Here is a 23,162-nt window from a genome sequence, read left to right on the forward strand (position 1 = left end):
TGTGTTAGTCTGCTGGGATCTGTAAGATGGCTCAGTTATAGGATGCCACCACTTTCCGGTGTGGAAAAAAGCCCAGTGCTCAGTATTTTAAGAAGTCTGAAGTATTTTGACCAAATAAAAAGAAATGCTTTCACAAATAGTGTGTGGTTTTGAATGTGGTAGTGCTACTTAATTTTGAAGAAACTAGAAATAAATTCCTAGCTGCAACAGTAGACCACAAGCAGTAGCACCTTCGTGCTCATGTACCTTCACGTGGTCTGGGGTTTTTTTTGGATTGGACTTAATTTTGAGCTTGTTGATCCATGCTGTGTAAATGAAAGGCAGTGCCTTGTGCCTGCAGAGCAGTCCTTGTGGGCAGTTTCTCTGCTCCTTACTCTAACACAATATATTTTTAGGAAGCTTTTTGAGCACCTCAGCTCAGCTGAGAGCTTTTAGTTCCTTTAGTGCCTCGTGTAGCCAGTGAAACTTCAGTCTTTCTACACTGGTCCTTCAGCTCACCAGCCCCTGTATACTGTTTTTTTCACCTTCCCTTTGGCACAGCAGCCCCAAGGCCCAGCTTTGTGTGCTCTTCCAGACCACCTTTTAGCAGAACTGCTGCTCCCTCTTTCTGAAGGGAAACAGGCAGCCCTGTCCTGCTCTTGCTCACGCAATCAGGACAGGGCTCCCTTGTCCAACAGCAGTGATTCTATGCTGATCCTCACCAAATCCTTGCCTGTCCACCTTCCACTGGCATCTTCTTCCTCGCAGCTTCTCCCAGCACACACCTCTGAAGGCTCCTCCTCTGCTGGATCTGCAGTCCTTTTCAGTAGCTGTAATTTTTACTGGCTACTCTTGTTGGGACCTAATTACATCTTCCAACTGCAAGTACTTTAAGGATATACATATCCCATCATAGTAGTGCCAGATAAACCTGTGGGGAAGTTAAAAACACAATGTTCTTACCTGGATGGGTAACATTGTAAATGAGAATTTAAAGCTTGTCATGTTCATGAGAACATAGTCTGCTTCCTTAGGATAGGGGGAACCCATCTCTCCTGCTTGAAATGCAGGTACAGGACCCTTAACAGGAGCTAACACAGGCCATAACACTAAAATTACTACTGTCATGTAAGTTGTATTGATGATTGATAGGAAAGCTGAGGAGCATTATTGCCCCCAGTTTAATAGGAGCAATTTGATCTGTACCAAAACTGGAGTCTGTTCAGATTATTTCTACAGATTAAATCTATTGGGTTGGGTTTTTTCCTTGCTTTTTAAATAGAAGCCATTCCAAAGGGCGTCCTTTTATTCTTGGTGACTCACCAAAATGCAGATAAACAGCATTCTTATGGTGCTGTGTGTAGAGAGCTCAGTCCCATAAGCAGTTCTGTCCCAGTGCTCATCACTTTGTTTGCTTTTGGTATTATTAGAAATAAATTAGTTGAAATTTCTTATTAAATCCCTTAAAAGAACAGTTAATTAATGTATATATTTATCATATTCACAGTCTCTATATTAAGCAGTGTTTCAAATATACTGTGGTAAACAGAGTTCTTGTGCACTGACACATTTTTCATTCTACATTGCTTTTGAATCCCATTAATTTCTCCCTGAAAGTATTATTTTGCTTAGCATGTAGGAACTTGGACCGTGCTTTTAATGGGCAGAGAAGGAAATGCAACAGAAAGCTGAAAAAAAAATGGTTTTCTTCCCCTTCCACTCTAGTCTTGGGACCATTGCAAGCTCCAACTGAATTGACAGTGAATTTCTGTGCCACTGAGGGGTGGAAAAGCCATTTAAATATATTTGCTGTCAGGCACTTCTGCTGAGCATCTGACCTTCTTGTGAGCTGTAGGACTTGAGAAATATGCAACCCAGAACTAAGTGTGGTATAGGAGGAAGATTTTTTTTTGCTGAGGCCAGGGGAATAACTTCTGTTTTTTGTTTTTTCTCTTTTTTCCTCTGTTCCCCTTGTGTCAACTAGATCGAGAGGCGTCTTGACACTGTGAGATCTGTTTGCCACATTGCACAGAAGCGATTAATCGCGTGTTTTCAGGGCCAGCATGGGACAGATCCTGATAAGAGACATGTAAGTACAGTTGTCCTTTGGCTTGCTCTGAGACCAGTCTGAATGCAGTCAGGCCTTCTAAATACTGGCCAGCTGCCCTGCCTGACATGATCCATGAGAAAAAACTCTGGAAAGTCATCTCACATGTTGATGTTGTTTGGTGAAGTGGTAGCTGTAATTCCCCATCCAGATATAGTGACACAACCTTGGAGAATATCTCAGTTAGTATCAGGACACTTGATTCTGCAAAGTGCTGCATAATTGGAGCTTTCATGAGACCTGACTGAGAAGAGAAGATCCTCTGCAACTCTGAGCAAACTTTTCATGTTTAGAATTACCTTTCTATGCTGACGTCTCCAATTAACTGTAAACATTTTTCCATACACCTTTGATTTCTGCCCCCCTTTAGCAAAGCCATAGGTAGGTTTTATTAAAGTGTTAGCACCAGAAATAATGAATATTCAAGTTTTGTCCTTTTACTGAATGATAGAGATCTCCTGTAAATCAGGGGTTTCCCAGAACAAACCTCTGTGGGGAGGTAGTTGCTTGGATCTCAAGTTTACTGGTCTTTGACAGTAGCTGAGATGTGTTTTGGGCCAGTCACTCCAACTGAGACTGAGAAGAAAGTGCTTTTCACAGTGTCTGGGCACAGGAGCCTTGATGCTTTTTGTGACTTGGCATTTTCTTAGTCAAAAAACGAGCTGCATATGTGTACAACAGAACCGTATGCAAGAAGGGGAAAAGTCTTATGGGGGGATACCATGAAAGCTGGAAGGGGTGAATAACACTTGAGCACTGTTCTGTCTGTTCCACAGAAAAAACTTCCTCTAACAGCTCTTGCTCAAAATATGCAAGAAGGATCTGTCCAGCTAAGTGATGAAACTCTGTTGGGGTAAGTATTTGGCTTTATAAGTTACAACCTGTCACTTTATTGCCTGCAAGGCTCCAATTAGAGACTTTATGTATGTAAAGGCTATTTTCAATCTAATGTAGATCCCTTCTCTAATGGAAAGGAGAAGTGAGCAAGCATTTCTTCCTGCGTGATTCTGGGGTTCACTTTGAATTGCATTCCAGGGGTTTCTGATGCTCTGCTATCTTAAAAACCTTTGAAAATGGCTTTCCTCAGTGTGTGTTATTAAAATTATCATCTTCATTTAAAATCTAGTGTAAATACTGCATTCTGCAGTTTTGTGTTGCTGACTTAATGCCAATTTGTGTTAAGGGCTTCTAGTTTAAAATAATGCCAGTTTCCTTGTCCTGGCAAAGTGCATATTTGCAACTTACAGGAAAGTGGCTGAAACAAATGAATGTCAATACACTGAATTCCTAGAGCAAATGTGTTTCCTCGTTGCTGATGGGAGTTCTAATGGACACAGTGTAGAATGACCTTAAAAACCTTTGTGTGCATTTTTTGAGCTGTTGCAGGAGATTTAAACATGGATAAAAATCTTAGAGAACAGGGGTTTTCCTTAAGACAAGCTTAAAACAAAGGTCAAATCATGGGCTTGGAACCTGAGACTGCAGCATATGTGATTGCTTAGCATTATGGTGTTAAGAGTTTTTCACATTAAAGGGGCTTAGGAGAAAATTAAATACAGCATTGAGCAATATTCCTGCAGCTGGTGAGGTGGAAGGGATGGGCTTTGAAATAAATACTAACTTCTCTTTCCTTAAGGCCAGTATTATCGCTTAGATGACTTAGAGCCTCCAAAAATGTTGTAATGGCTAAGGAATTTTAGGAAACAAAGGTTTAATAACACTCCTTGCCTATCCCAAATTTGCTCATGATGGCATAGAGCATCTTGGTTTTATGCCATTGAGTGATGCTTTGCTTTATACGTCAGAGAGCTTTCAGAAAGGGCAGCATAGGACAAGGGACCACCGCAGTTTCATTTTGAATCTTTTTTCTTCAGTCAATAGTAACTCACATTGCAACTTCTTACGCTTCTTAAAGGAAAATGCTAGATACATGTGGCGATGCAGAGAATAAACTGGCAATGGAGCTCTCCCAGCACGAAGTACAGATTGAAAAAGAAGTTTTAGACCCACTGTGTCAGCTAACAGAGGTAAGTCACTTCAGCCTGGCTGGAGAAATAAATCTGGATTTCTGTGTAAACTGAGCAAAAAAAGAATGTATCTCGTTGCTAATAATAAAACTGTTTTTAAGTGGGTATGAAATCAACAAAATGTAATTTATTACAATACACAATTTAAAAATAAAAATAAACCTTGAATTCTCATTTTAGACAGAGATCCCAAACATTCAGAAGCAGAGGAAACAGCTTGCAAAGCTGGTGTTGGACTGGGATTCTGCAAGAGGAAGGTAAGAAATAATTGTAATTACTAGGCCCTTTTCTACTAATGTGAACTTCTTATTGGTATCTCATCCGAAGCTTGTACTTCTGAAATGCTGCTGTACACAGGTTGATACTTTACCAAAAGAAGACAAACATTTAAGTATTTGAAGACAGTACTAATGACTACTAGATCCAAACAGAATCAAGATTTTTGGAGCTTTTAATTGCCTATATATAACTGGAAAAATGCTGAAAAATCATCTTTCCAGTTCACTTAAGCTGTCAACTTAAGGAATAGGAGTCCAATTTTTGTAAGCATGCCCAGTGCTTCAGTATATTGAACCATCTCTTTGGTAGGGTCCTGGGTTGTTCAATTTACCTTAAGTCCCTTTCAACAGTCTCAAACTGTGTGCTAACATCTGTGGCATTTTCTGGGATTAGTAGTTCTAACACATTATACACCCGTGTTGCAGGCTGGAGAATGCAGGATTTCTTGGGGATTTTTGTTGTTGTTTAGCTGTTTGTGAGCTATGCCAGCATGTCATTAATGTGTGTTGTGAACACCTTCCTTAGATTCGTTGGAAAACCTCTGAAACCATTGGGTTTGTTTCCTATCAAGAGACCTGTTTCAAGAGAGCCATAAATGCAGATTCTTGTTTTTTAGTTTTCACCAAATAACCAAAGCTTTTCTTCCACAGATACAACCAAGCCCACAAGACTTCAGGAACAAATTTTCAAATGCATCCTTCAAAAATAGACTCTCTTAAGGAAGAAATGGATGAAGCTGGAAATAAAGTAGAACAGTGCAAGGTATGACAAGATGAGTCTTTCTCTTTTCAGTGTCTCATTAGCATCAATAGCAATCAGGATATGGCTGCTTCTGTAAGCCTTGCAGGTGGAGCTGGCTGCGATTACTGCCAGACCAAATCATGTGGCTGTTAAACCATATATCTTAAAGGTATTTTAACACTGAATTGCTTTAATTTAATGAGAAACTTTTTGTGGCATTTTACATGTTTCAGTCTGAGACAGTTATGAGAAGGAACTATGTCTTAACTGTAACTAAAGTGTTCAAGGTGCCTGTGTGCTTCGAGCCACTGAGCAGCTGGGCAATGGGAGCTACCTGCATGAAATTCAAGCTGCTGACATAAAAGGACTGTCTGAGCAGTTCACATCCAGTTTCACTTCTCAGTTGTCAAATACAGCATTATGCCGCAGTGGAGCTGAGCACTGAAACCCTTTTAGCAGTACTCCTCTTTGTATGCAGAGATTGGCTGTAAATAATGCATTGCCATACAATCCAATGTGGACTTAAGTGGGCAGCTGCTTTGCTGTATAAAACAAAGTTAGGCACTTAGAATGAATTTTGCTTGGAAGGATACATGTAGCTGAGTAGGCAGATTACTGGCTTCCTGTACTGCCTGGATCGATAGTTCTGACTTAGTGCAGGCAAAATACACATACATACTTCTGTCTTCCCTTGTAAATTGAAATGCCCCTGTAAATTTGATGTACTACTCTGCATCCTTTTCTTTTTCTAAGGATCAACTAGCAGCAGACATGTATAACTTTGTGTCCAAAGAAGGGGAATACGCTAGATGTTTTGTTATGGTGAGTATCTTTTCAGTATGTCTTCGATTGCAGCACATAAGTGTGTAGACACTCAGTTCTCAAAGATACATTTTGTGTGCTAAACCTTCTAGTCTTGTAATATCTGTTTATCAGAAGCTAACGCTCTTTTTGTTTTTAAAATGTGGCTTCTGTTCTCAGTTATTAGAAGCACAAGCAGATTACCATAGAAAAGCATTAGCAGTCATAGAAAAGGTCCTACCCGAAATTCAAGCCCATCAAGGTAAAGTAACTTGTGCTCTGGCTGATGCTTCTCCTTGCCTGTGCCACCTATGCACAATATTCTCCTCCTTTATCTTGATTCTCTTGCATGCAGATTTACTTAATAAGGCCATTTTGATCTCCTTAACAATTTTACATTCCCAAGCATAATTCCATCTTTGTGTTCTCTGGAGTTCTCCAGCCATGTTTTAACACACTAATAAAATAATAAGGATCTGTCTGATACCCAAAAGAGTAAAGGAAGCATTTTCTCTGTTTGCTTGCACTTCTTCCTCGATACAGTATGACCTTTTGCTCATTCATACCTGGCTTATGAGGCCAATAGAAATTTTGTTGTGATTCCAGAACTTCTTAGGGTCCTTGCTTCTGGAATGATTACTAGGCAATTACCAGAAAAACTCCCTTACTCTAAGGAGCTTTACTTGTTTCCCCTTCTTTTATAAAATCCTTTTTTCCAGCGTGCACACTGCACTGTTGCTGGCTAATGGAGCATTCAGGTTGTGTCAAATATCAGCAGTTAAGAAAAGCAAATAATACAGCTCAAGCTGAAAACTACTAAGCTTTCAGTTGTCAGTGGGAGTTAAGGTGTATCGTGAACAGCTTGGTGTGAAAATACACCATGTTGAAATTGCTGTCCTAAACTTTGGCTGTACTGTCTCTTAAGCTTCTAATTGCTCTGAAGAAGCAGTAGGCTGGACAGTGTCTGAGAGAAATATGGTCTGAGCATGTCAAGACTCAAGTATCTTTGGTTGTGGACCACATGCAAGTTGTCAAAGATGGACTATTTATATGTGTATTTAAATAGGAGCTTCTTGCTGAATGATTATATAGAATACCTGTACACTGTTGATCTAATAGGAGACAAGGCAATCCAAACAAACGATGCTTACACAGCATCAGGACTGTGTTATGGCTGTGTAGAAGGTTCCCTGTTCATGGATGTGACTGCTTTAAATTTCTGTTGGTGCTCAGCTGCTTTGTACAAAGTCTTCATATGACAAGTGCTGCAGAACAGATTGGCCTTCCTGGGAGGTGTGCTAGGAGGCACGGTGTCTGTGGTCCCATGCCTAGGGCATTGCTTCAGTTGTGTCTCTGGCTGCAGTTTAAATTACTGTGGCATTGAATGCTTACTGAGATTTTTCTTCCTAATGTTTACTGCAAGTTGGAAAACTGCAGAATAAGGTGTGCTTCTCATGGTGTGTTAATGAATGAGAGGAGCCAAAGCCTTATGAGGGCTGTAGCTGATGTGCTTTTCTAAACAAAGAGGGTAAATTAAGTCCTTTGCAGAAACAGGTTGTATATTTGAGGACTCTTTGAAAGTCTGTCTTCCCCTTTTTTCCACGTGAAAGGAATAATGCATCTGTACTAACAATCTCTTGTGTCTGCATTTTTTCAATTAAGACAGCAGAAATGAATGAAAAAGTAAATTGTAGGAAACAAGAAATTCACATTTGACTTGGAGGAACTTGTGCCAATTTTGGTGTTCAGGGTTAAGCAACAATCAAGAAATGGAATTGAAAATCTGTGCAAGCACTACAACAATGGACTGTTAATGTGGCAGTTCTAATGTAAGACACTGGGGCTGTTAACATAATTTTAAATTGCTGATTCCTTGAATCAGCAATTACCTTTGTGTTAACAGCTTGGATTTTATCCACCTTTAATACAGTTCAGTCTGGACAATTTTTTTTCAGGAAGATTCTTGCAAACTTAAGCCTCTTGGTGCCTTTGCAAACCAGAATTAATGTGGTGGCACCACTTGTGTCAAGGCCTAGCAGGAGATGCACTGCTGTTTACACAGAGTTTTATCTGTTGAAAAAGATGCAGAAGTATTTTTTTCTTGTATGTCAGCAGGCTCATTTCTCTCTTCTCATGATATAAGGGACTTTACCAATCGAGGGCTGTAAAACTTAACTGTACTCTGAAAATTTCTTTGCTGTACTGTAGACTTTCTTCTTTTCATGTCTGGGGCATAATTCAAATGTTAGATACTTTGCTCAGTGTTTTGATACTCTCCAACTAGACAAATGGACTGAAAAGCCAGCTTTTGGAACTCCACTAGAAGAGCATCTCAAGCGCAGCGGTCGTGAAATTGCAGTCCCTATTGAAGCCTGTGTAATGATGCTTTTGGAAACGGGAATGAGGGAGGAGGTAGGTAATCCCATATTGCTTGCTCTGAAGGATGGGAAAAAAGATCTCATGGACTGGTGTCTGCCCTTTTTTACATAAGCTGCTTAAGTAATTTTTTTCATTAGTGTAGATGAGAAATCTTGTGTAACAGAAAAACACATCAGTGCTCTTTGGAGTATCTTTGAGATGAATGCACCTAGAATGAAAAATTAGGAACAGGCCAAGGGTGAGAGGTAACTAAAACATCAGATGGCAGTGATGTGTTAAGAGGCTGTTAAGTCATAACATTGTGAGGTGAAGACACTGAACTTGAAACTATTCTGAAAGGGGCTGTCATAAAACTTCCACTGTTTCGTATTGTGTCATTGTGGTGTTACCAGTCAAATTGGATGTTTGTTTTGCAGGGCTTATTCAGAATTGCTGCTGGAGCCTCCAAGTTAAAAAAGCTGAAAGCTGCCTTGGACTGTTCCACTTCCCAGCTGGATGAATTTTATTCAGATCCTCATGCTGTTGCAGGTATTGTGAATGTTCTGAGTCAAACTGGGGTATAAACGGGTACAGAGCAAGTTTATGCTGTTCATTTAACTGCTGACTGGCAGCACTGCAAGGTGTGGATCTCTGTGCAGATAAACTATGAATGAAAATAAATTGAAAGATCACTTCATTGCACAACTGACACAGATAAGTATAGGGTATGAACGCTCATCAAGCTTCATATATTCATGGCTGTATTTAAAATTCCAGTGATAGTAGTAATCCAAATATCGTACTTCCTCTCCTGACAGCAGTGTTGACATGATCAATGGAGATTAGAGCCATATGTAGATCTTTAATAACACCTAGGTCTCTTTTCTGAAGAGATGATTCATAGCTGTATAGTACCCATTTCTGTCAAATCACAGTGATTACTGGAACACCTTTTGCATGAGTTGTTGAGCACTGTGGATGTGTCAGTATTCCCACCGTTACACTGGAACTAGAGTCCTATTGCATAGGTAAAATCACAGTTATGTATGCCATTCAGTCAGGAAAAGAAGAAACTGAGGACAGAATTTTAATGAGGACTACAAGCACTGGCTGAACAGCTTACCTGTTTCTGCTCTGCGTTGCAGGTGCCTTGAAATCCTATTTGCGAGAGTTGCCAGAACCTTTAATGACCTACAGTCTATATGAAGAATGGACACAAGCTGCAAAGTAAGCATATTAAAAATACTTCTGTAAGAAAACATTCTGTATATCTTTTATCAAATTTGGTTCTTCATATGTGAGTTCAAAAGAAAAGACTGAAGCTCTCACAGGTTTTCTCATTTCTTCCCTAAAAGGAAAATATGTAACAAGTGACTTTAAATTTTGTGGTTTAGTTTAATACTAATTGCAAAATAAAATGGTGACATACCTATTTTATGTTTAAGCATATAAGGGCTGCTTTAGATTGCTGGCTGCATAATATTGACACTTAAGCAGTTTTCTTTCACTGGAGGTAGAGATAATTCAGGGTTTTGACTGACAGGTTTTGATAAATTGATAAAAACAGTGCATTTACTTGACATAAGTGGAAGGTTATATAGTTAATCTTTCTTTGCTGAAGAAATGACAATTTTCTGATCTGGAATAAGGTGTAACTGAAACTTTTTCCCTTTCAGTATTCAGGACCAGGATAAGAAGCTACAAGAGTTATGGAGAATTTGTAACAAATTACCTAAGCATTATCATGCAAATTTCAGGTAAGGATGAACAGCTCCTGATTTGCAGCACAGCCACTTTAATGCTAAAGTACCATGCTTCAAAGCTGGGTTAGAGTTTTTGTTAATCAGCTTCTTTTTCTTGGCCAAATTCAGTTAGGCTTATAAAAGGACATCCTGTTTTCTCAAGTAGTTGCTGTGCATCAGTGGTGGTAGACCTTGTCCATCAAGTTAATTCGCTGTTGACTGTACTGAAGCAGTGGTGCATAGAATCATAGAATCCTTCTACCTAGGGCTCATGGTGTTGACAGTAGTCCCTGACTTGTCACCAGCTGTGCTTTTCATTGTATTCTCCAGTTAGAAATCATCTGGATGAGTCTTGCATGTTATTTTTCCTTTTGGTTTTGTCTTTTGGGAACAAAACTCTCTCTGGTAACTCCTAGAAATGCAGGAGTTCTGTTACAGGCTATGCAAGTAGCCATTGAGCAGGCATTGTCAATCTAAACATTTTTGTTTGAAAATGAGTTCCATAGTTCCACTTTGCACAGATGGCAGATATTTTCTTTTCTACCCAACTCAAATTTTATGATTTATGAATAGAAACAGAGTAGCCAGCTACCAAGCAAGAAGACTGTTCATCTTCTGTTTTGTTGGGAACTCTGAGTTCTGGAATTTTTGCTGAGTCACTTTAAACAAGGAGCGTTCTTTGTTCCCACTGTTTAATTATTTCTTTCTTGTTTTATAGGTATTTAATAAAATTTTTAGCAAAGCTTGCACAGAACAGTGATGTTAACAAGATGACACCCAGCAATGTCGCAATAGTCTTGGGCCCCAACTTGTTATGGGCAAAGAATGAAGGGTAAGTTGGTTTAGGAAAGCTACAAAACAGAACTTTCTATGAAGCTGTAGAATTTCTTGTCAGATTGTTGTAAATCATGTAGACTGTTCACTGCAGCAGAGTATTTGCCTGGAAAGTATTTGAAATATTCTCTCAACCTGTGCCTTCATATCCTTTTAAGTATGCATCTTTTTAGGAATGCTCTAAAAAGCTAGCAATGTTACTGAATAGTGTAGAGTTCATCAGAGTTGCTTGATACTTCATGCTTTGAGCAATTTGCCATTTAGGTAGTAGGAATTTTAAAACATTTTCTTACTTTGACAGAACACTCTGTAAAGTGTTGTACAAATTTCTTCTGCAGATCCCTTGCTGAAATGGCAGCAGCAACTTCAGTCCATGTGGTAGCAGTTATTGAGCCAATTATTCAGCATGCAGACTGGTTCTTCCCTGGAGGTAAATTCTTGACATAGTTTAATTTTGTATTTGTGATAACCCCATGTAGGTAAATCTCCAATAGCTTCTGGCAGCGAGGCACCTTTTAATGCATGCATGTGTGTGTCTCTATATAGATGTATTTTAGGATGCATTCTCTCCATGTCTCTTTCAGATCAAGATTTCAATGTGTCTGGGGCATTTGTTGCAGTCCCTGCTGTTAATTCTAATCATTTGTCACACACTGGGAGTGAATATGAATCTGGAACACTGGAAAGGAAGAGACCTCTTAGTATGGCTGTAATGGAAGGGGATTTACTGAAGAAAGAAAGGTACATTTCATTCTCAGGTTAGGTTTCATTTATTAGCCCACTCCTGAGGGCTGGACTGCTGAGGAGGCTGTAATCAGACACGTTTATATTGGTCTCAGGAGGAGAATTTCATGGAGATACTGTAGGTAACAGTAGCGATTTATTCTCCCTTCCCCCATGTTCTTGCAGCCTGAGGAAGGTTCAAAGGTAATGCAAGTATTTCCTTCCAGTTACACTCCATGCATGATAACCCCAAGCAGATAATTACTGCTTCTAATTACCATTTTTCTATCACAGATTGGGGGGGGGGGTGTCTAAAATCCACTGAAACAGAACTATATATAGCAGTGTCTATCACTATCTAACTTCTGATATTCCATGGCTTCTTTTTCAAAGCCCATAAGCTGAGGTGGTGTTACCTGGTGCCTTCATAAGACGTTGATGATGGTACAGTATAGCACAGCCAACAGTAGAACGCTAAAAAATAAAAATAATGTGCTGTTTTCCCATATAACATGTAGTGTAACACTCATGTGTTATCATTCATATCATGAATATTCAAGTGATGTGCTGTTGTGCTTTTAGTTGTTTATGCAAATGTTAAATTGTTACCTGAATGTTAACTGTGGCTAGCCACATGCAAATGTATCAGCACTGAGAAGAGAAGAAAATGAAGATTCACTGTCTTCAGTAACAGGAGTAAAATTAAATTCCAGAATGAATGTGCTGTATGCATTCTAAGATCTGTTAGAATTTTAGTCCATTTAGGCATAATTCTCCTTTAAACACAAATCATAGAGCATATCCAGTGGCATTTTTGGTCTGTTTGGAAATCTGTACCGCAACTTAGTGCGTAACAAACAAAATTCATGTGGCAAAACTTACTCATTGAGGAGACACTCTGGTATGGAAGGAAATCTAGGTATTTACATGCAAGATCACGAAGTGGTTTGACCTCATTGTCATCGATGTCTGTCTTCAAATGTAATTGAGTAGCTTGTTCCACTTGTGTTTAGCTTACCCCTCTGTGTGGATAAGCCAGTGTCGCATGTCTTAACATTAATGGTGTTATATGCAGAAAGTTGGAGCTTTCCTTGTTGCTGCTTTGCATGCTGAGCAACAGGGGTTGTGTTTGTCTCTGTGGGTTATAACATCTGATTGTCCTGTTGCTTTTAGTTACCTGGTGTTGGCTGGCGTGGTGTGTTTACTCTCTCTTCTTTCTGTAGCTTTGGTGTCAAGGTTATGGACTTCCAAGCGAACCCTCGGAGATGTGGCACTGTAAATAGAAAGCACACATCCCCAGCTTTCCAGCCACCACTTCCACCCACGGAGGCTGGCGTGCTGGCTCAGGCTGGAGGGGAGCAGCACTCACAAGCTTCTGTGGCTGAAACAAGCCCAGTGGGTGCTGGTTTTGCTCTCTCTGCTGGCACAGCAGAACAGTTACAAAGTCAAGGAAATGAGGATGTCAGGTAAGAGGCATGGCTTCTGCTGGCAGCGGCTTAGCAGGCTGCTTTGGCAGCAAACTGATTCACTGACTGATCTGCTTCACAAGGCACCTCTTCTAGCTGGAACATGTGTTGTCATGTGAAAAGCCCTTTCAGAGGGAGGCAGAAGCACTACACAAGAGCTCTCTTGCCATGCGTATTGTTCCGAATCAGTCTTCTAAAATAACACACATTGCTCTGTATGTTCCAGAACTGAACTTCTAAAATAAGAAAATTCTCAGGGGGAAAAACTGATTGTGAGAAACACTAAAAAAGACTGTACTCCTGCTACTTATTTTGGCTGTTCCAAATTAAGCTCTAGAGGTGTCCACGCAGTATGACGACCATCAGTTTGCTGCTGAAAGAACAAAGTCTACCATTGGCAATACTGTAAACCTGTTGGTCTTGCTTGTTGTTTCCCATACACGTTATCTGGATACGTCTCTTGTTTGTCCGTAGCAAGTGTTAGTGATGATCAGACTTGCTAGAAAACTGAAAGTCAGTTTTGTCATACTTCAGTATACAGGCTTTTTTGCTATTTAATTACTGTTAATTTAATTACTGTTGAAACTGTGTGCAGTCACGTCCCCAGTCTTAGTATACACGGTCTCCAAGACTCTTTATTTCATGTGTTGTTCCATATTTTGTGTTCTGAGCGATAGAACAAACTCATAGGTAAAGGCCAGTATTGTTCCACAGACCTCAATCTCTTGCACAGCATCTTATGGTGAAACATCACCATGGAGTTCGATGCAGCACTGACTCCTTTGCATACAGTTGTTATTCTCAAGTGACACTTAAAAAAACGACTTCTCATTCGGAAATACCCAGCAGACTGAGATTTCCTCCACAGATGTCCTTTGTAGCACTGTTCAGGCTCGGTAAATACCGGCCAGTGCAGAAGTTTTTCTGAAGCATTTGAGCGCCAGAGCTATAGCACAGCTCCCAGTGTAAACCTGAGCAGGTGGGACAGATATGGGCCAGGCGTCTTACAATCATCTTCTAATTTAGGATTTTTAATTTTCAGTACCTCCAAATCGAAGGACAACGTGTCTTCAGCTACTCCTCCACCCGTGAGAAATGGCGGGCACGCGGGCACTGTCCAGAACCAGACAGCAAGTACCACTAATCAGCTTTCTGTTAATCAGCCACAGAATGCAGCAGGTCCCAGTCCCCATTCAATGAGGAGAGGTGTGTGTTTTCATTTTGTTTTCAAGCCACTAAGTTCCAGTTCTTTCCAGTTCTTTCTGTGATATTGCAAATATACTTACTAACATGACTTTATCAGTATCTCTTCCTTGATTCCAGACATGGCTTAATTCACTGAGACCTAGTTAAATGCTTCTTTGGAGTTTTGGAATCTATTGAGTATGCTGGTACTTAATGTTGCCAACGTCATTTAACAAAGTTACTCAAAGATTATTGATTAGGAAATCTATGTACACTTTTCTTTAGCTTCCTATTGATACCGCTTTTTATTTGCTGGGACAAAGTATTCTTTTGTGCTACTCCTTTCTCTCAGGTGTTTGGTTTCAGAGTACACAACCCTGAAATCTCAACTCTTCTCTTTCAGCTGTTAAGAAGCCTGCCCCAGCCCCTCCCAAGCCAGCCAACCCACCGCCGGGGCAGCCAGGAAGCCAGAGTTCTGCCCCAGCTTCTCAGCCACCTTCTGTCTCTCCAAAACCACCTGCTAGAAGTTCTTCTCCTCCAGCTCAACATGCAAACCAGGGAGCAGCCCAGACCTCCGCTTCCCAGGTTTCTGCGCCTCGGAGATATTCCAGCAGCCTTTCCCCAATACAAGCTCCCAACCATCCACCACCTCAGCCCCCAACACAGGCTACTCCTCCAGCACAGCCCAAATCAAACAGTCAAGCATCTCCTCCTGCCGCAGCCGGCAGTGAGCATGGACCAGAGCAGCCCTGTTACACTCCTCCGCAGACTCCAACACCACCTGATACACCCCCTCTAGGAAAGCATAATAATAGTTCCCCATCATCACAGCCAGCTCCTCAAGAAACCTCCCAGTCTCACTCTCCACCCCAGAGTGGTACGCTGCCAAGGCCCCGGCCGGTACCGAAACCCAGAAATAGACCTAGCATGCCGCCGCCGCCTCATCCTCCTTCTCAGCTGGCTGGAGATGGTATTATTGCAAACCCTACACAGACAGCTTCCAAAATAGTAACAGGTGAGTGGAGTCTGTCGTTATGCAGTGTCTCCTCAGGGAGTGGAAAGGAAGCAAATAATGCCTGTAGCTGTAAATTAATTTGGCGGGGGAGGGAAGAACTGAAAAGCACAGAACCCAGTTAAAATCCTAAGTGCCCACCCACCTGTTCTGAGCATGAGAATCTGAGGTGCTTCCTCAGTGAAGGCTGTCATTCCTGAGGCAGAGGGCTTTGGGGGAAGTGTAGATTAGCTTGCTTTATTTTTTTTTTTTTTCCCCCTGCTTTGAAAGCAAAACACTGTGATAGCAGCTGTCTCTCTGGGGATTTCTCCAAGCTCAGCATCATGGCAGTCTCAATTATGCTTATACATCTGTAGCCAAAAAGCAAATATTTGGCAGACAGAGAAGATGCAGCTAAGGGTAGTGTATTTCAGCACATAGAGAAGATGATAATGCCAAAAGTGGCCACTGCTGTATCTTCTAATAGGCAAGATACTAAAACAGTAAGTGTTTTACCTTGTGAGAACAGAGTCTTCTGATGTGCTTTTAAACTGGACATCCAGAAGCTGAAGAATCACAGATGCTAAACTGTATCTTGGGTCAGTTTTTAGATAGATCTTTGTATTTTAACTGCAGGCTTTTTTCTGAGACATTTGTGAAGTGAACAAAAACATTCTGTCTTCTCAGAAACTTGGTGAAGCTTGTAGTTACTGGCTTGGTAAAGAGAATGGTAATGTTCTTGGGGGTGGGAAAAACCCTGTAACTGCTGTGGACAGTCACAACTAGTAGATCTTAATGTTCTGCTGGGAGTCTGCTTGTTTTAGGACGTTCTAAAGGAAGAGATAACGAACACAGGAGACTAATGCTTTAAAATCTACTTATATTTAATAATGGTTAAAACTTTCCAATGACACTGCAGCTTCTCTAGAGTAAGACTAATGTATTGGAATGCAAAGTATAAATTCTGTTGCCTAACAGCTTTACCCCATGATGCCTTCACAGGTGGGGATGGTTACTGCGAATAAGGTTTGTACTTACCAGAAACATGCCATATAAGCTAAAATGCTCCTGCACAGCAATATTTTATTTGTAGCTTTATTTTGTATATGCGCTTTGGAATATGTGCTCTCTGTCAACTCTGTGTTACCTCATTACTACATACCATTCTGTTTGTAAGAGATTGTAAGACCTATGCTGCTTAACTTTAATGGTCCTGTGAATGTTATTTCTTAAAGCAAATTGTAAAAAATAACTATAGTGAAGCAAGTAACACTTCACACACAGTCACCAGAACCTCTAGTCTGCAAGTCAAGTGTGAAGCCATTTAAAATGGGTTTGCTCTCATCAGTGCAGCCAACTATTGAAGCTCACGTTGTTTTCCTACAGTTGAGTGTTTTATGGTTGCATTGAATGTAGCTTTCACTTCAGATTTTCAGTTATTTTTAACTACTTGGAATTTGATTTGGCAAAACACGCATACATGTGACTAAACCCCTTTGCAGAAGATCTCCCAGCGGCATCTGCATTCTGGCATGTTTGCATTTGCATTCTGTCAGCTCCAGCCTTGCTAATAGTACTAGTCTGTTCAATCCTGGCTGCCAAACCACACGTTAATAATCTTAACTATTCACGTGTAGTGGGTTAGAGATGCTGCTGTTTTAAGGTAACAACTGCATGACAGGCTGAGAATATTGAGGCTGCATTCCTGAGCCATCTCCAGGTCTGGTGCTCCCAGGAAAGATACTGGAATCCGTGTTGGATTGAGAAGTCAGGGTAGGTTAGAAGTCAGGTTTTTTTTAAATGGGAGCAACTAGCAGGAAGTGAGCTGCTTAAGCAACTAAACAGTAGCTTTGCTTTTTAAAATAACAGGCTTTTCCTAGTTGTATTTCTGGTCTTTTTGTTGGGATCTTTAAAATACAAGGGCACTTTATTTCAAAATTGAATTCAGAAACAAGGCTGGGGCCTGGATCTTCCAGCACTGTAAATAAGTTAAGAATGGGAGCTGTGCTGAGGAGCCAAAGTTCGAGGAAAGACTTAACCTTAATTTCTAAGTCGTGTTTCAGAGGTTGACCTTGTTTGGTTTTAATTTGGGAATTTCTCTGGTTCTGAGGAAAGTGCTTTAATGATAGCAGACAGGCAGGGTTTGTTTTACTCCAGTGTAACTGGAGAAGTACTTGCCTTCTAATTAATATCCAGCTGGTATGCAGGGGGCTGCTTTAATTAGTGGGGGAGTTTAAGTTACCCAGGGCTGGCATCTGCCATAGGGGAGTGAGGCTGGGTATGAACACTGGATTGCAACTTAGTGCTGACTCCTTTTCAGCTAAGTTACAGGCATAACAGAGGTACACAACTGTCCTGCGTAAATATAAAACCAAAATTGAAGTCAACAGTGTTGAACAATACTGAGTCTCTCCAGTTTTAAGTGCAAACTGCAGTATGTTGGCCATGTGAGTTGTGTACAGTAAACAGCTGTATGAAAGCAGCTGTGCTGGAAAGCCAGTACAAGAAAGGTGATGGAGAAGGATTCTCTAGCAAAACTGATAAAGGAATGCCTAGAAAATCTGGTATGTCTTGCAAAAAGCAAACAAAACTACCTGGGGAACAGCTGAAGTGTTGCTCAGGCTTCCCTATGTCAGCACACAGGATCGTCCCACCTTTTCCCAGATTGGTCTTTTGAAGGATTAATATTTGTTCTGAATTAACACCACTGTGTATTACATAAGAGTATCTGCTCTAACATTTACACATGCACATGTAAGCACTTGTTGTAGACTGACATCTAATTCACAGTGTGAAGGAGCTGGTTTTAATTTTAATCTTAAACAGTGGAACAAAGGAAGGCAGAGGGGAATAGTGGAAGCCAAAACTGCCAGCAATATTCAAAATATCAGAGCAGGAATTCTAAATTGTTTTCAGGATACTGTTGAATTCCTTCATCCACGTACTGGACTTCAGCAATGCCTCAAAGTCTATTTATGGTTATTAAAGTAATAAGCCCTAGAAAAGAATATTCTAATCAAAAATTTTATTAAATAATCTAGATGTTTGACCTGCATTCAGTAGGAACTGTATTGGAAAGTTCAATGGTAAGGAAAAGGCATATGATTGGCCAAAAAAATGTTGCTAATTGATAATCATGTGTGTGCTAATGCCCACTACTAACCTGTCACAGATAACACTGCTTGCTTGCGTTACCGTCAGCGTGGCATGCGGAAGGAATGGCTGTTTGCTCGCGCCTCCATTAACGTACTAAAAGTATTGGAGACTAGAATGTGTAAAGCTGTTCATGTTTTGACTGGCCAGTTTGATGTTGTACAGAAAACCCTCCCTAGTGAACTGTGTGTTTTATACAGAGGTTCATTTGTATTCACCTTGGTGTTACCGTTGTTTGTCACAAATCCTCCTCTCCTGTGTCACCTCACGCTTTCAGTTCCCTCCTTTTCTGATTCATCCTTCAATACGCAGCCGTGGTAGGTACGTCCGTGTCTGCATCTGAAGTTGGAGTACACCCCTTGAACTGTACTTTAAATCCAAGCTGGACTGTTCAGTAGGCACTGTTAGATACCAGGGGAGTGCAGCTCCCCTGCTGCCCCGTTCAGTGCTCGTCTCTCAAGCTCAGCGAGGAATGTTTTGAGTAAGGGAAAATGCAGGAGGAGTTTAGGAACTCACACAATTGTAGTCTATTCTTCTATGTAGTATTGTTTCTGTTAACAAGGAGAATCAAAAAATCAAAAGTTTAAATCAAATTACATAAAAAGTAGTTAGGGTTTTATCTGTTGTAGAAACAGCAGTTATAGTTGGGGTAAAGGAGAGGTGCTGATGCTACGAAGCTTGGTTTCATGGGTCAGGGCTGTATTTTAAACACGTCAATGTGAGGCTAAGTGAAACAGTTTGGTTTTAAAGCAGCCCCATTAGTTATTTCTGCATTGGTAGCAAAGGTCTGTTGAACAGGGATCATCTTGTAGAAGCTGCAAGGCACCGTTGGATAGACACAGTCCAGTAACCAGGGCACTGACTTTTAGAATGAGAGTGAGGGCTGGGGAGAGAGATCTGTTTAAAAGACCTCCCCAGATGTAAGTGTTTGACAAGTCCTGACAGCACTGATGGCTTGCTTGTTCCCTGCCTTCTGGATGGTTTTCTTCACCCCTGAACAGCCGTAGTAGTAGAAGATGACACTCTCCATGACTGACAGAAGACTTGGGAGAAAATACGTAGCTCGTACTTCACAAGAAAACATCAATCCTGGAATCAGATTTTTGGGAAAGTGGCAGCAGTGGGGATGAGAGCATTTAACTGTCCTGCAGAAGATGAGCCAGTGGGTGTCAGGCTACAGTCTGACCAAGTGCCAGCTCCTCTATGAACAGCATCACCGATTACAAAATTGCAGCACGTGGCGTGAGGCTGCCACTCCAGCAACGGGCTGAGAGGGCGGCTGCGCTCGGGCTTCAGTTCTCTGTCTGCTCTTCATGTCATGTAGCTCAGAGGCTTTCAACCTGAACGTTTATTAAATAACTTCTGGGCTAAATTTAAGACTTCATGATTGAGATGTGAGTCCAAGTTTTCATAGGATGCCTGTCTATGCCACCTACATTTAAAAGTAAGCTATTTATTTGGATTCTTTATTCGTTTAAGTGATCAAAATGATTTTCTATTTGGAACAGCTGCTGGGCTGCAGTAATTGATATTGTGGCATATTATTAATGAGCTTTCCAAAATACTGACTTAATATTTTCAAGTTATATTTTTTTTGAACTGACAGATTTTTCTGGTCCTCTACCTACCAGCTCAGTCAGTTACCTGAAATGCAACGTGTCGAGGTCCTCCTTGAGCACCTTAGCTTGAACAAAACTCTCCTACCCACAGAAGAGGCAAAGAACACAAATATTCCCCATTACATTACACATGAGAAAAGGATTTAGTCTGCATTTGGTTTAAATAATTTCTTCCTCTTCTTGTGTCAGTACCTCCTTTTGACACCACACGTGTTCCTATTGCCCCTGCATGTCATGAGGGGTCATCAGCTGGCTGATGGTTTAGGTGCCAGACTTTTTTTGCTGACTGACCGTTCTATTTGGATGTAGAAGTCTGAATGTGCTGCTCTTAAGGGGCTCAGAGGAAGAAATGTTTTTCTTTCATTATGTACAAGGCTTAAAGGTATGTAGGAGGAGAAACTCATAAGCTTCTTAGTTTGGCTTAGCCTTTTTGTCCCCACGTGTCCATGCACACATACGTGCCAGCCCTCTGTTTGAAAAGCCTTTGTTCATCTTTCCTTTCCCTTTCCTAAGGATGTGCACCAGAAATACACACTAGTGAATGAGGGGTCACTGTCCAGGCTAGTGCTAAACTTGCTGTTCCATTTTTTGTGCAGACTCGAACTCGAGTATTCAAGAACCACTTCAGAACCCTTCTCTGGAGCTTCCTGCGGAGACAGCGAGCAAAGAACTGCACAACCACCTCCTGCTTGATATTGACAATGATACAGAAAGCACTGCTCTGTGAGGGAGACTCAAACCTCTTGAAGTTTTCCCACCAGGAGAGGAACCTAACAGACCTAACAGTGAAAAGCTTCTTTTGATGACATGGCAAAACTGTGGAGAGTTGTGACTTGTCCATCACGGAGAAGGTGATTTGGCCATTCAGAAGAAGTTTAATGACCTGTGTCTCAACAATGGTTTTCCAAGTCTTGGATGGAAGGAATTGATCGCTGCAGAACTTGCATAGGAAGCATAATTGGTGCTGATAGAGATGGTATCAGCAGAAATTCCAGAAGTGTAAGCAGCAGAACGTTAGCTATTTAAAGTGCATGTATTGCAGAAATAATCTTTTAAAATGTCACGGTTAGACTTTTATTTCTAGTTCTTAGACATTACAAGGAGATGCCTTGCAAGAGACATTCCCTCACTGATTTGCTGCAGATTCTTTTTAACACGTGAACCAAAAAAAAAAATGCCAGAATGCTGGTGGTGACTGCTGGTTATCAGTCGCCTTCTCAAAACTGTGGATGTATTCTAGTGCCTTGAAGGACTGTCATACTGTAGAAGGAAACTTACTGTATCTTTAATCATTTCATTGCTACTTAATGATCAGTACCTAATACTTATTTCATAGTTATTTGTATTAACCGAGCCTGCTTTTGTTTATGTGAAACTTGCAACTGTTTCAAGACAAAACTGTGGAAGTGGTGGTTGTGCTTTCATTGAGAACTGTTGGGTTTTAAAGAGCTTTGAAACAGCTGTTTGGATCCATCAGCTGGGTGAACATTTATAAAATTAAAGATTTGTCTTTTGTCAGCTTAAGGCATCTTTTATTCAAGTTTGTGAGTAGCAACGTTGCTTCCAGCAGACTCTGAAGGTTACACAGTCGTTGCTTGGGCTTTTGTAGCTCGTGGCTGCTCAGCTCCTTCTGCTCCCAGGGACTGTAGCAGAAGCACACCAGGTGTGAATGTGCATCTGCTCCTTAACAGGGAGAGTCCTGCCAAACACAAGTGGGTCCAACTGCAGAGAGGAGCACTGCATGCAGCCTGGGTCATGGTGAGAAGTGAGATGGAACAGGCCACACCATTTCTGGGAACGAGAAGAAGGAGAAACTAGTCAACTGAGGTAACATTCCTATAACTAGTTGAATTAATTAAACTATAAATTCATTAATACTCCATAATACACTTTATTGAAGTTATTAAACTAGACTTCTGTACAACACAAAACTACATTGCACTTGGTGACAGGATAAATATATTTTAGTTGCTCTCTTGTTGCTGCCCCAGTTTGAGATCCCTGTGGCTGCCCACTGTTTCTTGCAGACATATCTTAGCAGGGAGACAACCCAATTAGTGGGTGTAGTGCTGCTTTCCTCTATCACTACACCAGCACTATAACCAGCTCTTCTAACTCAAAATTAAGTGTTAGGAGCCAAAACTTCTAGTTGGGTTACTAAATGTGATGTTTATCTCTCAAACTCTATGCGGTGTACCTGAATCCAGGGCAGGTTGGGAGGGACTTAAATAAATTCTCAGAAAATCTTCTGGGCTTGCACATTCTTCAGCATTACACAAACAGTTAATTGTGTCCCCTGGGATTAGCAGCTCAGGTGCAGGAGTGTGTACGCTCTCACTGGTGTCTTCACTGTCATCCTTGGTAACACAGAGCACATTTGGTTGCAGTTAGGGTAAGAGCACAGGGCTAGGACACAGGTAATAAAGTTGAGGAAATTTGCCCAAAACAGCAGGGCTGGAGTTAACACCCTGTTTACAAATACAAATTAACAGGGGTCTAGGAAGAATAGGTAATAAAATCACTGGTTTATATACTGCTTGGGCAGTGCTGCTCGGAGCCTCTCGGGTGTATGTGCCTGTGAATGCCACTTGAAAGACAAGCGTGGCTGCTTGCTGGTGTGGTGTGGGGAGCTGTGGGGTCAACTCTGTGAAGTGTTACAGCTCAGCTGTTCGAATTTTACCTCCAGACTTTGAATCCAGGCTGCTAGCTTGAGGAGGAGGGTGAGGCACTGTGCGACCACCTCTGCTGTAGATTGTGGTTGCGCTGAGCCTTCCGGACATGTCACGGGAGACGTTGCTCTTGCCATGTACCAGTCTGGGAACAGTCTGGTGGGGATGTTATGTGCCACCACTAAAACTTTAATTTCCTGGAGTAAAGCACTGAGGAGAGAGAGAGAGTGAATTCCACCCTAAAGTACAGCAAGCAACCTGAGCAGCAAGCAGGGTATGGCTCTAATAACAGCCCATTCCTCAGGAAGGGATTTTTCTGAAACCTGTGAAGGCTGGTGACACTTTGAAGTCTTGGTGTCATGAAGATGGGCTTTGATGCAAGAGCCTGCTGGCTGCATCCAGGATGTGTTGTGTCAGCTGCTCCTCTGTGCTCAACAGGTACTCAGTGTAAAAGGTTGATGTAATCATTGCTAATGTTCAGGTCAAGG

General features: G+C 41.2%; 1 protein-coding gene across 3 annotated transcripts in view; it reads left to right on the plus strand.

Annotated features, from left to right (window-relative positions):
* The window catches only part of ARHGAP17 (Rho GTPase activating protein 17), a 46,701-nt gene extending 25,182 nt beyond the window's left edge, over positions 1–21,519 (plus strand). Inside the window, exons 3-20 of one of the 3 annotated variants that reach the window (XM_084270808.1) lie at positions 1,964–2,068; positions 2,863–2,939; positions 4,002–4,113; positions 4,294–4,370; positions 5,043–5,154; positions 5,887–5,955; positions 6,115–6,196; positions 8,219–8,346; positions 8,730–8,841; positions 9,438–9,519; positions 9,969–10,049; positions 10,753–10,866; positions 11,207–11,298; positions 11,453–11,609; positions 12,815–13,057; positions 14,100–14,263; positions 14,646–15,257; positions 20,602–21,519. In XM_084270808.1, coding sequence (XP_084126934.1) covers positions 1,964–2,068; positions 2,863–2,939; positions 4,002–4,113; positions 4,294–4,370; positions 5,043–5,154; positions 5,887–5,955; positions 6,115–6,196; positions 8,219–8,346; positions 8,730–8,841; positions 9,438–9,519; positions 9,969–10,049; positions 10,753–10,866; positions 11,207–11,298; positions 11,453–11,609; positions 12,815–13,057; positions 14,100–14,263; positions 14,646–15,257; positions 20,602–20,732 — 2,550 coding nt within the window. In that variant the 3' untranslated portion in view covers positions 20,733–21,519. Of the gene's footprint in view, positions 1–1,963; positions 2,069–2,862; positions 2,940–4,001; positions 4,114–4,293; positions 4,371–5,042; positions 5,155–5,886; positions 5,956–6,114; positions 6,197–8,218; positions 8,347–8,729; positions 8,842–9,437; positions 9,520–9,968; positions 10,050–10,752; positions 10,867–11,206; positions 11,299–11,452; positions 11,610–12,814; positions 13,058–14,099; positions 14,264–14,645; positions 15,258–16,235; positions 16,260–20,601 lie in introns of all 3 variants that reach the window. The other 2 variants (XM_084270807.1, XM_084270806.1) reach the window with 2 other exon arrangements.
* Positions 21,520–23,162: the final 1,643 nt, after the last annotated feature.

This window comes from Gallinula chloropus, assembly GCF_964237585.1.
Source record: "Gallinula chloropus genome assembly, chromosome: 15".
Taxonomy (NCBI): domain Eukaryota; kingdom Metazoa; phylum Chordata; class Aves; order Gruiformes; family Rallidae; genus Gallinula; species Gallinula chloropus.